Here is a 16,746-nt window from a genome sequence, read left to right as displayed (position 1 = left end):
GAAAATTGTTTGTACACCATTTCAGTGTACACTTTAAAATCTTGACAATGATTAAAACAAGTACAAACACATTATGCATCACTGACTGTGCATAAATGCATTTATCGCTGTTTTCTACAGGGGTTTTTACACAGGATTTGGCTATGTTTGGAAACAGCTGGGCAGAGGAGGAGCCACAGCTGGGCAGGTGTCCTGTTGTTCCCTCTCTTTATCCATCGCCATGTGCCATACAGAATCCTCGAGTCTTATTGGTACTGCACACAAATACACACAGGCAAACTGAAAATACTTGTCCCACACCGAACAAAGCCTGATTTACCATGATACACTTGGTGAATAAGGTCTCTGGTTCTTCACTGCAGAAAGTGGAGGAAGTTTGTGCCACCCTCCTGAAGGAACCGTTCCAGTCTTGCCATGAGTTTGTCAGTCCATATTCATACATGGCCAGTTGCTCCAATGACCTCTGCCTGTAAGTACTGACATAACACCGAACTATTGACATTACTACACCTACTGGAAAGCTATAAATCTACATGGCAAAACTACTGACATTACTTTAAAAAGTGTTATAAATAAGTAAATTTATACATTTAGCAGATCCTTTTATCGTAAGCGACTTACAGTGTATTCAGGCTATCAATTTTTACCTATCATGTGTTCCCGGGGAACCTAACCCCCAACCTTGCGCTTGATATCAATGCTCTATCAAATGAGCTAAAGGAACATCTTTATATCTTTATGTGTTATCTTAAACATATTTATGCTATTGATGTTATTGCATTATGTAACGCTTGTGTATGTCTAATGTTTTCACCTGGTGCAGGTCTGGTCCCAATGGTGATGTTGTGTGCCAGGTTTTCACAGAGTATGCCAGAGCATGTGCTCATGCTGGACATCCGCTGCATAACTGGAGATCACACTTTCCTGTTTGCAGTAGGTTACACTGCAGATGCACAAATGTTTGAGATATTTGAGCATATTTTGTCTTGGTGTTAAATGTACTGTAAATATAGTAACCAAATTTCTAAATTCTAGAAATAGTTATTATTTCTAAATGAGTATTCAGATGTTAAATAAATTTCCAATATACACACAACTGTAACCATACAGAATAAACCTACAATTGGTGTAAGAATTTGTTTGCACCAAGAATTGATTATTCTGGTGTGTGAATTGTTTATAAACTATGGTACAAAATTTGTGGTTGGGAAGATTTTTTTAAAGTTCCCCTGAATATAATTATACATTTTTAATTTTGTTCCTGTGTTGGCAAAGCATAATTTTTATCAGCCATTATTATAGTTTTCACTGGACTCAAGGAACATTTATTATTATGAAATATTGTATAACAGTTGTGCTGCTTAATATTCTTTGGAACCAAAGATCATTTTTGTCACTATTCTTTGATGAGTAAAGAGTTCAAAAGAAAACCATTTGTTTTTTAATATCAATATTTTATAACAATAATACATCTTTACTGTATTATTGTATAAATGTATATGCCCTTGCAAATAAAATGATTAATAATAAAAAATAACAATTCAAAAAAAAAAAAAAAAAAAAAATCTTACTTATTCAAATGTTTGATCAGAGGTGTAAAGAAAAATACAGTTTATTGAATATTGGTCACAATTTATTGAAATGTTGCTGTTGCCTGCATTTTATAAAAGGTCATGCATTCAGTAATTTTGTCTTTTTTTTTTTTTCGGGGTTTTCTTTAGCATATTTTGTATGAGTATGTGTTGTTCTTGGCTGTAGGTGTTGATTGCCCCACCGAGCTCCTTTTCAGAGAGTGTATTACCTGCTGTCCCATGCACTGCAAGATCGAACACATTTGTATCGACAGCAAGCTGCAGTGTTTGGATGGCTGCTACTGCCCCGATGGTAGAAACATAACACTAAATGAATTAATCACAAGCTTTATATGTGTGTTCATTTGTGAATGTTTGAAAATAATGAAATCATTTTACTGTCTTTAGATTTGATCTATGAGAATGGGGTGTGTGTTAAGGCATCAGACTGTCCCTGTGAGCACCATGGCATGCTGTACCCCTCTGGACGTGTCATACAGGAAGACTGCAACAACTGGTCAGACATTATCATTATGTAATCTTATGCAATGCAAACTTGGTTGAATGAAGAATTGATGCTTGTGTTTGTGTTAATGTATGAATCGGTTTTTGTTCTTGTCTCAGTACATGTGTTGGGGGCATGTGGAACTGCACTGAGAACAGCTGCCCAGGTGTTTATCTTTTTTATTTACCTTTTTTATATGGGCCTCATGATGTCTATTGCAAATGTTTCACATTCTATACATTCCCTTCTTTCGAAACCATATTTTCTCACTTCACTGATACTAACTTTATCTTATTGCAAATTTATTATCATATGATTGTATAGATTTAGTTTATTTAGTCAAACATAGCAAATGTAATTATATATATATATATATATATATATATATATATATATATATATATATATATATATATATATATATATATATATATATATATATATAATATATATAGTGCTTGTAATTTAAAGAAAGGTCTTATTCTAAAAGAAATACTTCTCCTTAATAACTCATTCCAACAATTTACTTTGATAAACTGAACAATATGCTAATGGAAATGCTCTACCATTCAAAAGTTTAGGCTCAGTAAGACTTTTTAAAAGTAAATTAATAATTTTATTTAGCAAGTATGCATTAAATTGGTAAAATTATATATATATATTGATATATATATATATATATATATATATATATATATATATATATATATATATATATATATATATATATATATATACATGTGTGTGTGTGTGTGTAAAAACATCAAAAACTCATATTCAGCAAAAAAAATCACAGTCACAGTTTTCACAAAGATATTCAACTGCATAATGATTTTCAACATAGATCATTGAAAGAAATCTCGTTAAAGATTGTTATCTTTGAAGAAATTCAGGAATAAATTAAATGAGTAGTTTTTAATTATAATAATATTTAACAACATTAAAGTTTTATTGTATTTTTAAGAACACTAAAAAAATCTTTCTGACCCCAAATGTTTGAACAGTGTTGTGTTTTTTGCTTACAGGGGAGTGCTCTGTGACAGGAGATATGTTCTTCCAGTCGTTTGATGGCCGCATTTACACATTTCCTGCTACGTGCCAGTACGTTTTAGCCAAGAGCAGAAACTCGGGCATGTTCACAGTGACCATTCAGAATGCACCCTGTGGAGCCGTAAGTCCCAGTGCACTTTCATGCTCACCGCACCAACACAAGCTTCAAGTATTAGCACACAACAGAGAAAAGACTTAAGGCATGCCAAAGCTTTATTCATCACGTTCCAGAATTGCTCTAGTGTGGTGATCTAAAGAGTAATCTGGGGGCTGGAACACAGCTCCAGTAGAAAGACTACAGCTTCTAGATTTGTGTGATTAGTCAAGCTATTGGAATATTAGCAGTTAGCATAGCTGTACTTGTTAGTCTGTTAGTTAAATTAGTTACTAGAATAGTTAAATTAGACAGGCGATTAGGCACAAATAATTGCACAGCCTAAAGTTATATTTTTTTGGGTTGAGTTGAAACAAAGTCCTAGATGCGCTTGTGCTGTGATTAGACCCTGCTTAGCTTTGACAGATAAAACATGAAATGATACAAAAAATGAAGAGATTCTCTCCTTCAAAGCCTTCCTTTCCTGAAGCCCAGACGTGTTGATGCTAAAACTCAACACACGGAGAGCAGTCTGGTGTATAGTGTCACTGTCTGGACTCTGAACAAGCTGTTCTGCTTATCTGAGCCTCTGAATGACAGAGCCAGAGACTTTGTTGTTGCTGATGAGAGAGAGAAGAGAGAGAGCGAGAGATGTATTTCAGTAAAGCGGCCGGTGAGAGATCCTCACATAGGCACCTGTTGGTAGGGTCCATCATTTCCTTGAATGGAGCAATTCAGAGTCCGAGTGGTTTATCTCCTGTGAGCAGCTCTCAGTAACTCATTCACAAGCATAAATGCTTAATTCCTAAACGACATGATTACTGAATTAGTCCAAATTGAAACAGATGGACCGATAGGTTTGTGTCCCTGTGCAGACATTCATCCATTGTGTTCGCTGCAGTAGTTGTATAGCTGCTGATATTGTGTGTGCTGGTATGGGACGTTCTGGCTCTCTGATTTAGTTTTGCTTTGTTATGTCTGCAGAATCTGGATGGTGCTTGTATTCAGTCAGTCAACCTGATGGTTGATGAAGATCCACGTACTGAGATCACAATGAGCCACAGTGGAGAGGTTTTTCTGGCCAGCCAGTTCAGGATCTCACTGCCGTACTCAGATGGTAATGTACTAACGCTGATCTGTAATGAGATGTTGGCAAATAGTACACCTTTGTACCTTATTTATCCCTAAATGGTGCATATTAGTACCTTACAGTTACACATTAGTACCAGTCCCAGTGACAGATTTTGTATCTTATTTTTTTTTCTTTTTCTGAGTGGCACCGCCACATACTCTTATATTAGTAGATTAATATATTTCTGTGTTTTGTGCTTCTGTGTTACCTCGAATGTGTTCCTCTGCATACAGCACATGAAGACTGCATGCAAACACACATCCACTGATGTCCATCATCATAAAATAGTTAAAGGGATAGCTGACACAAAAATTTTCTTTCCAAATCTGAATGACTTTGTTTCTTCTGTGGAACATAAAATTAGATATTGTTTATTTGTCCATACAGTGAAAGTCAGTGGTAACCAAACCTGTTTTGTTACATTCATGTTTAGCAGAAGAAAAAAGTCTATTAAATTAATAAATTATGACAATAATTTTTTCTGGGTGAACTATACAACTATTGGGTGACTTATTGACAGTCCTTCGTGTGATTAATATAGTGGTATCTTCTCAGATGTGTTTCAGATCCAGGAGCTGTCGTCCATGTTTGTTCAGGTGAAGTCATCGCAGGGTCTGCGGCTGCAGTATAACTGGAGGGAGTTCAGGCTGTACCTGCAGCTGGAGGAGCAGTGGAGAGATGATACTGTGGGGCTCTGTGGAACATTTAACGGCAACATTCAGGATGACTTCCTGTAGGTTCCACTCTACTTCCTGCGTGCTTTCTCCCTGTTGTCAACTTATTCTCCAATGTGCAATTTTGTTGATGTGTTACTCTAGCGCACCCTCTGGCATGATTGAAAGCACACCATACTTGTTTGGAAATGCATGGCGTGTGTCTTCAGCATGTGTGCCGCGGCCCAGCTTACCCCAGCTGGACCCTTGTGACACACACCAGCAAGCAGGTGACACATTCACCTCCAAACCTTTTTAAGCTTTAGGTTTTTTAAGGGGATCTGTAATGCTTGAATGTCTGTTTGTGTGATGCCAGCCGCATATGCAGTGGAGAAGTGTGATGTGCTGACGCAAGAAGTGTTTTCTGCCTGTCATGAGTACGTAAGTCCGGTGGGTTTCCAGCTACAGTGTCGCGCAGACGTCTGCAGATGTGGAGCACCGTGCCTTTGCTCCATCCTCGCTCACTACGCCCGCACCTGCAGGAGACACGGGGTCATCATTGAGTTCCGCTCACAGCTGCCTGAGTGCGGTCAGTCTGACACTTACACATGCATTCACCACCATGCTAAAGTTCAGGGTCAGTAAGATTTTGTAATGTCCAATGTGAAAGAAGCGTCATTTACTCACCAGGTCGATCAAAATACAGAAAAAATAATATTGTGAAAAACGAATAAAAAATAAAATAACAGTTTTCTATTTTAATATATCCTGCGATGGCAAAGTTGAATTTTCAGTGTCACATGATCTTTCAGAAATCATTCAAATATGTTGATTCAGTGCTCAAGAAACCTTTCTTCTTGTCAATGCTGAAATCAGTTTTGCTTTTTGTGGAAATCATGATTTTTTGTGATTTTATGATGAATAGAAAGTTAAAGTTTCCTGTATATGAAAGTAAACATGTATATGCATGTGGCCTATGTGTATGTTTTTGCAGCCATCACGTGTCCGTCTTCTATGGAGTATGGAGTCTGTGTGTCGTCATGTCAGCGTCGCTGCCTGTTTCTGTCTCTCCCTCAGCCGTGTGGCGAAGAGTGTGAGGAGGGTTGCGTGTGCCCAAAAGGAACATACTTCAACATGCATACACACACCTGCGTGCCACGGTAAAATTTCAAATATAGTCGTATCAACTGCTTTATGGTGCATTATAGTGCTTTTTGGAGCTTAGCAGACAATCACTATGAACTGCTTTTAAAATTCTTCTTTTTGTTTGGAAGGTAATTAAAATAACTTTTAAAACAGTGCTTATCCATTATATTTTCTGCATAGTTAGAACTGAATGGAGATCCAAATGAAAGTGCATGAGGATCTAATTTTGTCAGTCAAAAACTCAATGCTATATAAACAGCTTCCATCCAACACTTCAACTCCACCATTCTTCTATTCACAGTGTCAAGAATTATGAAACTAACTGCTACGAAGTTCTGAAAAATAAGCTAAATCAACACCCTCCTAATTTTGTAACATTAGCTCTGTGACTCAGACCTAGATTGAGTTATTTAGTGTGTGTGAGACTGAAGTTATTTGCAGTCCTCAGTCAAGCAGGCTGTAAAATGTTATGGACCTGACAACCTCAGGTGTTGTATAACGCTTTTAGCCTCCTCACCCTCACATGGGTTCACTTCCCTTAAATGTCCCGTGTCCCACTGCCACATACTCAGTGTGTGCTAAAGTTACAGCACTCACGCTGGCAGAGGCTGAGAGAAAGTCAGGGACGTGAGAGTGGCCTCATACTCTACTACAGACTCAACCGCTGCACTGTGGCCTGAAGTCTCTCAATTCTAACCCAACTACTGCACTAACTCAACTCTCTAAAACAGCTCAGAGAGATTGTATTGTCTCATACTGTAGGTCATATGAGCTGAAACTAGCCATCATCCTCACTCCTTACATCTGTACAGTAAACATCTTGTGGTTGGCTGCGCTGTTATGCAGTTTTGTGGCTTTCAGCGTTAGGTTAAGAAGACATTGTGTTAGTTAACTAAATTGTATAGAATTAAAATCTGCATCCCAAATGATGCATTATATGCTATGCACTCATACACTATGTACTTATGCACTCAACCATGTAGTGTATGAATTATATACGATTATTTTGTCATTCATAATCGGAGTCTGATAGCCCCTCCCCCTTCGCTACATAATTAAAGCTGTGACAGTTGAGTGTGTGAAGTGTCCAACATTCCACACTTCGTTTTTTTGGTTAAAAGCATCATCCGGGTTTTTAAAGTGCACTTTTTCTTTTTTGAAGTTTCAGTGTGAACGCACTACTCACATTATTTATACTTCAAAACGTCTTAGAATAGTGCTTAAGTACGCGATTTGGGATGCACCTTCAGTTATATTTTCTCCTTGCATAATTTATTGATTCAGAGTCAGATATTTTTCTAATATTTTGTGATACAGGAGTGAATGTCCATGCAGTTTTCTTGGTGCTGACTATTCTCCTGGAGATGTGATCTTGACATCATCTGGTGTACAGTAAGATTGTCTTATTCACTCATATTAAATGTCACCGCACTGTCAAACTCTCCATCATATCACATTCCCAATGAAAGCTATTTTTTGTGTTTTTTCAGTTTTTTATCAGTATATATTGGCTTGGTAAAGATATCAAAGCAGCCCAGTACAAAAGACTCTCTACTTCACATCACTTTTATCTTTATTTCTTTTACCTCAACAGAATTTGCCAAGATGGAAAACTTGTTTCCCAGAGCTCAGTTATTGGTGAGTGTTGTATTTCCGCATCCTGCTGTAGTTTATCTGTGTGAAACTCTTTGAATATCTGTAGTGTTTGCAGTTGGTTTGAGTTCAGTGTGTGTTCTCTCCTCTTTCAGATACCCTGTGTCCACCAGGGCAGTTTTATGAGGACTGTGAGAACCGAGTAGATGGCCACACGGCCAATAAAGGTCTAGCCTGTGAACAGACCTGTGAATCGTATTTGCTCAACCTCACCTGCTCCACCCATGAGCCTTGTGTGCCTGGCTGTGTCTGTCCCGCAGGGTGAGTAAGGTCTTTGTTGTCTTCATTCTGTTTTCACTTACAAAAACATACTATGGTAGACTATTAATTTATTTACCAGTGGCAGCTGGAGCCTTTACAAATGGCATTAGGCAAGAGACAATATTATAAACGCTAAACTCAATGTGTTACGAAATACTTATTTCAAACACTGTCAGTTTAAAGGTATGGGATCAGTACAATATCTTTTAGCAACACTTTTATAATGTTACAAAAGATTTGGTCAAAATTCACTTTAGGGCCCAGTTCTCTCCCTATTAATAAACCATTAACTATGACTCTTGCCTCAGTGAACTCCTAGTTTGCTGCTTATTAATAGTTACTAAGGTAGCTGTTAGGTTTTGGTATAGGGTATGATTAGGGATGTAGAATATGGTCATGCAGAATATGTGCATTATAAGTACCAATACACTGCCAGTATGTTAATAATAGGCATGCTAATAAGCAACTAGTTAATAGTAAGATTGAGTCCCTATCCTAAAGTGTTACCAAAGATTTTTATTTAAAAATGCTGCTGTTGTTTTGTACTTTCTATTCACCGAGCAACAAGAGTTATAATAAAAAAGCAGCATATCAACATTTTAAAATATTTTATGAAGACTGAAGTAATATCTGTTGAAAATTCAGCTTTGCCATCAAAATAAATGACATTTTAAAGTATATAAAAATGGAAAATAATTACTTTACATTTTAATAATATTTCCCAATATTGTTTGTAAGCAGCCAAGTCTAATACTTTAAGCTGCTGAGGGATGCTGGATGGTGCTTGTGATGGACGCGCATGCTTGGGTTACTATTAAATGGAATGTCCACATAAGATGTTAATATTGCTCATTGTTGTAGATTTATTTTACCATTACTGGTCTTCATTTCCATATAGGCAAGAATCCAAATGAACAGTCAGTAAATCCACCAGTCCTTCACCTTTACAATGACTTGCATAGCATGGTACAAACAACCTAGCGTAGCGGTCAAAAACGGTGTGCACCTTCCCTCCAGCAACACCTGCTACCTGAAGGAAGGTTCCCACCTATATATTGTGAACAATTAAGCAAGAGTGACCCCTACTGGACGTACCCGTACATAAGACCAAAATGGCTCTTACATACCGGCCCCTAATTGGGATAAATCAGCATACCAATTCCCAACACATAACAGAGAGCCATAAACAAATAGAAATATCAAGCATCATACACACACGATGCTTGTAACAAACCCCTTAACCCATAGACTCATGCAAAAAGCAAAGTTTTGCTACAGGCCTATCAATAACACTTGACTTAGTTTGTAAGCGAACAGAGCGCACCAGCCCTTTCTTGTCAGGGAATGTTTCCAAAACTCTTCCAAGTGGCCAGGATCCTCGAGGTGCCGTTGGATCCATAATGGCCACAATGTCTCCAGATCTGAGGCTATTTTTAATCTTGTTCCATTTCTGCCTTTCCTGCAACAACGGTAGGTATTCCCTAACCCATCTCTTCCAAAAGAGGTCTGATATGTACTGAACCTGTTTCCACCTTCTTTTTATGTATAAGTCATGAACATCGAACAATCCAGGAGATAAGGATGGTTTTCCCTTTAACAACAGAATATGATTGGGAGTGAGAGCTTCAAGATCCATTGGATCGTCAGACAATTTGGTGATTGGTCGATCATTCAAGATTGCCTCCGCTTCACACAAGACTGTATGGAAACTGTCATCATCAAGCGTCTGCTGTTGAAATACTGCAGTGAGGATCTTCCTCAACATGCGGATGACCCGCTCCCAAACCCCACCATAATGAGATCCAGCTGGAGGGTTGAAACTCCACTTAATGCCCTTCTGACATAACACTCGTTGAATCTTAGCCTGATTCAATGATAAAAGTGCCTCCCGAAGTTCCCTCTCTGCTCCTATAAAATTTGTGCCATTATCTGAAAGAAGATGCTCCACTTGCCCTCTTCTACTGATAAATCGGCGCAGAGCATTAATGCAGGCATCTGTGTCAAGAGAATTGGCAAGTTCAAGATGAACGGCTCTACTGGCCAAGCAGGTGAAGATGACACCATAGCGTTTCACTGTACCTCTTCCCTTCTTCACCTCTATTGGTCCAAAATAGTCAACGCCTGTGTTGGTAAACGGCGGATAGTCTGGCATAATCCTCTCCTTAGGCAGATCAGCCATCTTCTGCCCCATCATCCTCCCATTATATTTTTTACAGAAGCAGCATTCTGCTACGACCTTCCTCACAGCTGAGGTTGCTCCTGTAATCCAATACCTTCTTCTTAAAGCAGACAACATGTGATTACGCCCACTATGGCCAAGCTGTTGATGTAAATCTTTCAGTATAAGGGTAGCCACATGCTGATCTTTACAGAGGAGTAGCGGATGTTTTGTGTCTTCTGGCAACGAACCCCGTGTCAGCCGCCCTCCAACTCTCAGAAGCCCATTATCCAACCATGGATCCAACTTATAAATGGCACTCTGTTTGCTTACTGTATCTTTTCCAGAAGACAAAGCAGCGATTTCCTCAGAGAATCTTTGCTGTTGGCAATACCAAATTATAGCCATCTCGGCTTCCATAAGATCCTCTGCCGACAAGGTTTGTCCTCCTGTTGTACCTTTAGCTATCCGATTCCCTTGCTCTAGGACATTCTGTTTGTTGGCTTCAGTAGTATCGGACTCTCTCCTCTTGCAAATCCTTCTCAACAACATCCTCTTCAACTTAAGCAACCACGCAACTGATACTCGAAGTCTTCTCCAATCTGAAAAGTAAGCAATCAACCTATTTGTACCCTTCAGTGAGCCTTGAGTATTTACCACATTGACAAAGGCTTCCTTCTTGACCTCTAGGTCCTCAACCCCTACTACAGTGTCCACCATATTTACAGGCCAATCCTCTTCTGGTTTGTACAGAAACTTGGGTCCTTCTATCCATCTGTTGTTCTTGATAAAATCTCCAGCCCTCCTTCCTCTGGATGCATCGTCAGCTGGATTCTCCTTTGTGCCAACATATCGCCACTGTGATGTCTCTGTGGCTTCCCTGATGATGGAAACTCTGTTGGCAACAAAAGTATGAAACCGCTTGTCCTCATTCATGACATACTTGAGTACAGATGTGCTGTCTGCCCAGAAGACTGATTCTTGCAACTGGAGCCTCAGCTCTTTCTTTAGCATCAGATCAACACGGACAGCAAGAACAGCTGCAGTTAGCTCCAAGCGGGGAACAGTGATAGCCTTTAAAGGTGTTACTCGAGCCTTGCCCATGAGGAAGGACACATGAATGTCACTGTTGCTATTCTGGATTCTAAGGTAAGTGACTGTACCATATCCCTGTTCGCTTGCATCTGAAAAATGATGAAGCTGCGCATGTGTGTAGGAACCCCAACTCATGGGCTTAATGCATCTCTCAAACTTAAATTCAGAGAGTGCATTAAGTTCCTTCAACCACCGTGTCCAACCACACAATATCTCATAGGGCACAGTCTCATCCCATCCAAAGTTCCTCCGGCATAGCTCCTGTAGCATGATCTTAGCAGGTAACACTACTGGTCCCAAGATCCCAAATGGATCGTATACTGAACTGGACACTGACAACATTCCACGTCTTGTGCAAGACTTCTCCTGAATCTCCAGTTTGAACTTAAATGAGTCAGTTTCCGCACACCACAACAAACCAAGAGCTCTCTCAACAGGCAAGCTGTCTTTGTCCAGATCCAGCTCTTTCCACTCCTTGGCTCGACACTCCTCAGGAAGGGTTTGCAAGACAGTGCGCTTGTTGCTTATCCATTTTGTCAGAGTAAAACCTCCTTGCTGACAGAGATTGGAAAGATCTTGAACCAAAGAAACTGCTTCCTCTTCAGATGCCACACTCTTAAGGCAATCATCTACGTAAAAGTTATCTTTGAGAGTCTGAACAACCTCCTCATGGAATTCACATTGATGATCATCTGCTGTTTTTCGCAACGCAAAGGCAGCGCAACTTGGAGAGGAGACAGCCCCAAAAAGATGGACAGTCATACGAAACACTGACACTTCTTTTGTAAAATCTCCGTTCTGCCACCACAAAAAACGGAGGAAATCCCGGTCCTCTTCTGCCACTCTAACCTGATGAAACATTGCCTGTATGTCTCCCATGACAGCTACCGACTCCTGCCTAAACCTTAGGAGAACACCAATCAATGTACTTGTAAAATTGGGACCTTGCAGAAGGACCTGATTTAATGATGTTCCTTTGAATGCCGCACCACAATCAAAAACCACCCGCAGGTTCCTCTTCCTGGGATGACGTACACCATGGTGAGGAATATACCACACCTTGCCGCTGTCTCCTTTCAGCTGCTGAGTGGGCAATTGCTCTGCATATCCTTTGTTAATCATTTCTTTGAGGAATGCTACATACTCCTCATAAAACTGCTCATCTCTCTGAAATCTCCTCTTCAATCCAAGTATCCGCTGTTTTGCCAAAGAGAAGTTGTTAGGAAGATACACATTTTCCCTTTTAAATGGTAACTTCAAGGTATAATGATTGTCCTCAAGCTTGACAGAACTCTCAGCAATCTCCAAGAATCTAATATCCTCTCTTGACAATCCTTGCTCTTCTACAGCTCGCTCATTGAAGTCATGGTTGTATTGTTTAAGCAACATCTCCTCCAGTCTACACACAGAAATCCTGTTAACCACTGCAGAACAGTCTTCATCCTCAAGGCTGCCTGCATTCAAAGGACCATTGATGACCCAACCTAATGCCGTTCTTATAGCATAAGGGCCATCCCCATATACGGGGAACTTTAACCTTTGCCAAGTAAGGCCATTTGGACAAATCTCCTTTAGATACAATGTTATCAGAACTTACGGGCATTTGTTTCTGTGTAAGTGTTTGTGGAAGCTGATAGAAGATGCTACCATTAATAGCAGATACTTCCAAACCTGAAAGTATGTATGCAGGTACAACTCTTTCCTGTCCCATAGTTTGTAACAGAAACTGAGTTTTTCTACCAGAAAGATTGAGCCGCTGCATAAGGCTTTCTGTACAAAAGGTCGCCGAACTGCCAGGATCCAGGAATGCATACGTCTGGAGTATATGATCTCCTTTACTGGCCTTGACTTGAACTGGTAAGATAGAAAGAAGACAGCGATCCTTTCCGGCCCCTGTATGACCACATGTTTCAGTCGATCCCAAGAACTTGTGTGCCTCTGACTCCTTGGAAGCTCGGTTGTAGTTGGCTGTATTTCTGTCTACATGAAGCACAGTGGGATGGTGCTGACTACATATCCTACAAGTCAACCGCTTGCCACAGTTACGACTCATGTGCCCAGCACTTAAGCAACCAAAGCAAAGCTCTTTCTCCTTTAGAAATTCCATCTTTTCCCTATGCTTCCTCTTTTCAAATTGTGGACAGAACTCCAATACATGATGCTTAGCACAACACAAACATAATGGAATTACTTTAGATTTATTTGATGGCAATTCTCTTCTCATGTTCTTAGTAGTTTCCCCAGATTCCACAGGTGCAACGGTAGTGGCAAAGATGTTTCCTTTAACTCTACCTTCTGGACGTAGCTTTGACCGATTAAAAGGCCTCACGCTAGTTGGCAAGTCTCTAATATCACCAAACAAAGGATCCATTAGGATACTAACCTGTCTTTCAACAAATTGAACAAGATCTTTGAACAAAGCTCTGCATTCAGTAGTTTCCAGAATGTTATGTGCAACAACTCTCCACCGTTCTCTGAGCTTGAAAGGCAATATAGATATAATGACTCTCATATTGCTTGGCATATCTAACTCCTGAAGGTACTGCAGCTCCTCAGTGACATTGCAACAACCACGCAGAAAGAGAGCATAAGACTGCAAAGCATTAACATCCTCCCCCTTTATTGAGGGCCAAGACAAGGCTCTTTCTAAATAAGCAGTGGCGATCTTATACTTATTGCCAAAATGTTCCTCCAATAACTGTTTTGCCTTGGTATAGCCCGAGTTAGGGGTCATGTGAAGACAACTGCGAATCAGCTCCCTAGGCTGCCCCCTAGTAAACTGTTCCAAATAATACAAGCAATCACTATGACTTGCCTTCTCCTCTACTCCCTTTTCAAATGCTCTAATAAATGAAACATACTGAAGAGGATCTCCATCAAACAAGGGAATGTCTCTGGCTGGTAAAGATGTGCAGCGTTGCTGATGGACAAGAGCTGCGGTTATTTCATTTTGTCTTTGCATTATGGTGACAATGTCACCACCCTGACACTCGATTTGTGGCTGAGAAATCACATTAGATGCAAGATGTCCATGAGACTGAACTAATGTCGGTTGAGAAATCCTATCAGGTGCAAGACGTCCATGAAGTTGCACTGATGCATGCTGAGAAATTCTATCCGATGCAAGAGGTCCATGAGGTTGAACTGATTCATGCTGAGAAATCCTATCCGATGCAAGAGGTCCATGAGGTTGAACTGATGCATGCTGAGAAATCCTATCCGATGCAAGAGGTCCATGAGGTTGAACTGATGCATGCTGAGAAATCCTATCTAATGCAAGAGGTCCATGAGGTTGAACTGATGCATGCTGAGAAATCCTATCCAATGCAAGAGGTCCATGAGGTTGAACTGATTCATGCTGAGAAATTCTATCCGATGCAAGAGGTCCATGAGGTTGAACTGATGTTTTTCCTAGTATATGCTGGGAACTCCATCTTTCTAAGTCCGTACATTCCTGCCACGTCTGCTGATGAATGTCCTGATACGGCACAGAAGATGGCAAAGGAGGATCCACTACTGATACTTGGGTTTCCATTTTACTACATACAGCAGATTGAAACTCCTCTGCCATTGGATTCAATATAATTGAGGAAGCTTTCTCCCTTTCCTTTTCCAATTGAGAATGCATATTAGAAGAGGCTTTAGAAACACTGTGACATTCAGAGGCCTGTAAAACTGCAAGTTTAGCAGTAGATTCTGCTAGCATTGCATTCAACTCCAGTTGCTCCTTTTTCCTCTTTATCTTCTGCTCTTGCTCCTCCAAAGCGTGTTTTTCCTTTAACATTGCCATACGAGCAAGCAGTGCAGCCTTATTTGCCTCAGCTATAACTCTTGCAGAAGAAACACTACTGCATGTACTCGCTTTACTTGAACGTTTACTACCAACATTTGAAATACTATCATGTGGATCAACATCATCAACCTTGTCATGCATGACCTCATTTAAAGTAGACCTAACTTCATTCTCAGCACATGATACCCACATTTTGACTTCAGCAATAAAATCATTATTCACAATCATTTTTGCTTTAAACCATGTGTCATGTTTTTCCTTCTCACTTTCAGGTAACATACCCATCAAAGAACCATGAATACCTTTTGCTTCATCACACAAATTTAAAAGATCATCAAAAGCACTTTGTACATCTTTCACATTTCTTTGTTGCATCAGACCTTGCATATTTTTTCTTAAATTAGTAGCTTTAATTAACACAGACTTTCTATCACTCTGTAATGTTTCAACCTTTGCAACAAATGCTTTAGGAGTTAATTTCACAACACGTTTTTCTTTGTCCATTTGAACATCAAGGTCATTTAAAGCACTCAACTGTGGCACTTCCATAGGCCTGTGTTCACTTTCAGATGTCTCCATAATACACAGAAAGTCAAAAGCACAATCGAAACAATTTGAAACTAGTTCCCAAAGTTAATTATTTTCTTTGACGACCAATGCATTGGATTTATGTCCCATGATGTGTGCACACAAAATGAAATGGCCATTCAACAATAAGTAGCGCTACTAAACATACCTCTTCACGTTGGGCGCCATTGTTTAAACACAGCTCCTCTGCTGACGTTTATAGAACAGCTCCGATATCTTTCGTTGCGCTGACGGATAGTCCGTAATTCAGAAGGAGAGACGTGCGTGTATAATCCACAGATGCGATTTCAGCTGACCTTGGTCGTTGGTAAAGTCAATGCAAAGCTCTTCCAATTTACTTGATTCCCTTCAGCAAATTATGAAGCTCCAAAGTCACGTATAGGCTAAACACAGTTCCTTTTAGGTTGATAACCGTTTTTGACTAAATGTAAGCAGCCAAGTCTAATACTTTAAGCTGCTGAGGGATGCTGGATGGTGCTTGTGATGGACGCGCATGCTTGGGTTACTATTAAATGGAATGTCCACACAAGATGTTAATATTGCTCATTGTTGTAGATTTATTTTACCATTACTGGTCTTCATTTCCATATAGGCAAGAATCCAAATGAACAGTCAGTAAATCCACCAGTCCTTCACCTTTACAATGACTTGCATAGCATGGTACAAACAACCTAGCGTAGCGGTCAAAAACGGTGTGCACCTTCCCTCCAGCAACACCTGCTACCTGAAGGAAGGTTCCCACCTATATATTGTGAACAATTAAGCAAGAGTGACCCCTACTGGACGTACCCGTACATAAGACCAAAATGGCTCTTACATTGTTTTACTGAATTACTGGCTATTTGGTGCAAAGTCGTGCCGATTTGAGAGCTCACCCAATCATCACATAGAGAAAATTGTCTTCCAGACAGGACAAAAAAAAAAACAAGATTAAAAACAAGCATGTCCAATAAACAATCAAAAGGGACTCAAAATGAAGAGTTTAGAGCCTCCAATTAACAAAGATTTTTTCTCCATTAAAATGAAAGATACAAGTACTATCTACAT

General features: G+C 39.7%; 1 protein-coding gene across 1 annotated transcript in view; it reads left to right on the top strand.

The window, feature by feature from the left end:
* Nucleotides 1-16,746, top strand: part of LOC113106118 (otogelin-like) — a 46,416-nt gene that overhangs the window by 6,970 nt on the left and 22,700 nt on the right. Inside the window, exons 9-23 of the mRNA XM_026267721.1 lie at nt 121-251; nt 363-469; nt 824-933; nt 1,759-1,884; nt 1,980-2,088; nt 2,196-2,242; nt 3,102-3,247; nt 4,205-4,337; nt 4,908-5,085; nt 5,171-5,295; nt 5,382-5,594; nt 6,000-6,165; nt 7,469-7,543; nt 7,746-7,789; nt 7,900-8,065. Coding sequence (XP_026123506.1) covers nt 121-251; nt 363-469; nt 824-933; nt 1,759-1,884; nt 1,980-2,088; nt 2,196-2,242; nt 3,102-3,247; nt 4,205-4,337; nt 4,908-5,085; nt 5,171-5,295; nt 5,382-5,594; nt 6,000-6,165; nt 7,469-7,543; nt 7,746-7,789; nt 7,900-8,065 — 1,876 coding nt within the window. The remainder of the gene's footprint in view (nt 1-120; nt 252-362; nt 470-823; nt 934-1,758; nt 1,885-1,979; nt 2,089-2,195; nt 2,243-3,101; nt 3,248-4,204; nt 4,338-4,907; nt 5,086-5,170; nt 5,296-5,381; nt 5,595-5,999; nt 6,166-7,468; nt 7,544-7,745; nt 7,790-7,899; nt 8,066-16,746) is intronic.

The sequence above is a fragment of the Carassius auratus genome, chromosome 7 (genome assembly GCF_003368295.1).
Source record: "Carassius auratus strain Wakin chromosome 7, ASM336829v1, whole genome shotgun sequence".
Taxonomy (NCBI): Eukaryota; Metazoa; Chordata; class Actinopteri; order Cypriniformes; family Cyprinidae; genus Carassius; species Carassius auratus.
Note: the sequence above shows the minus strand (reverse complement) of the source record. Positions and strands in the feature narration are given on the sequence as shown.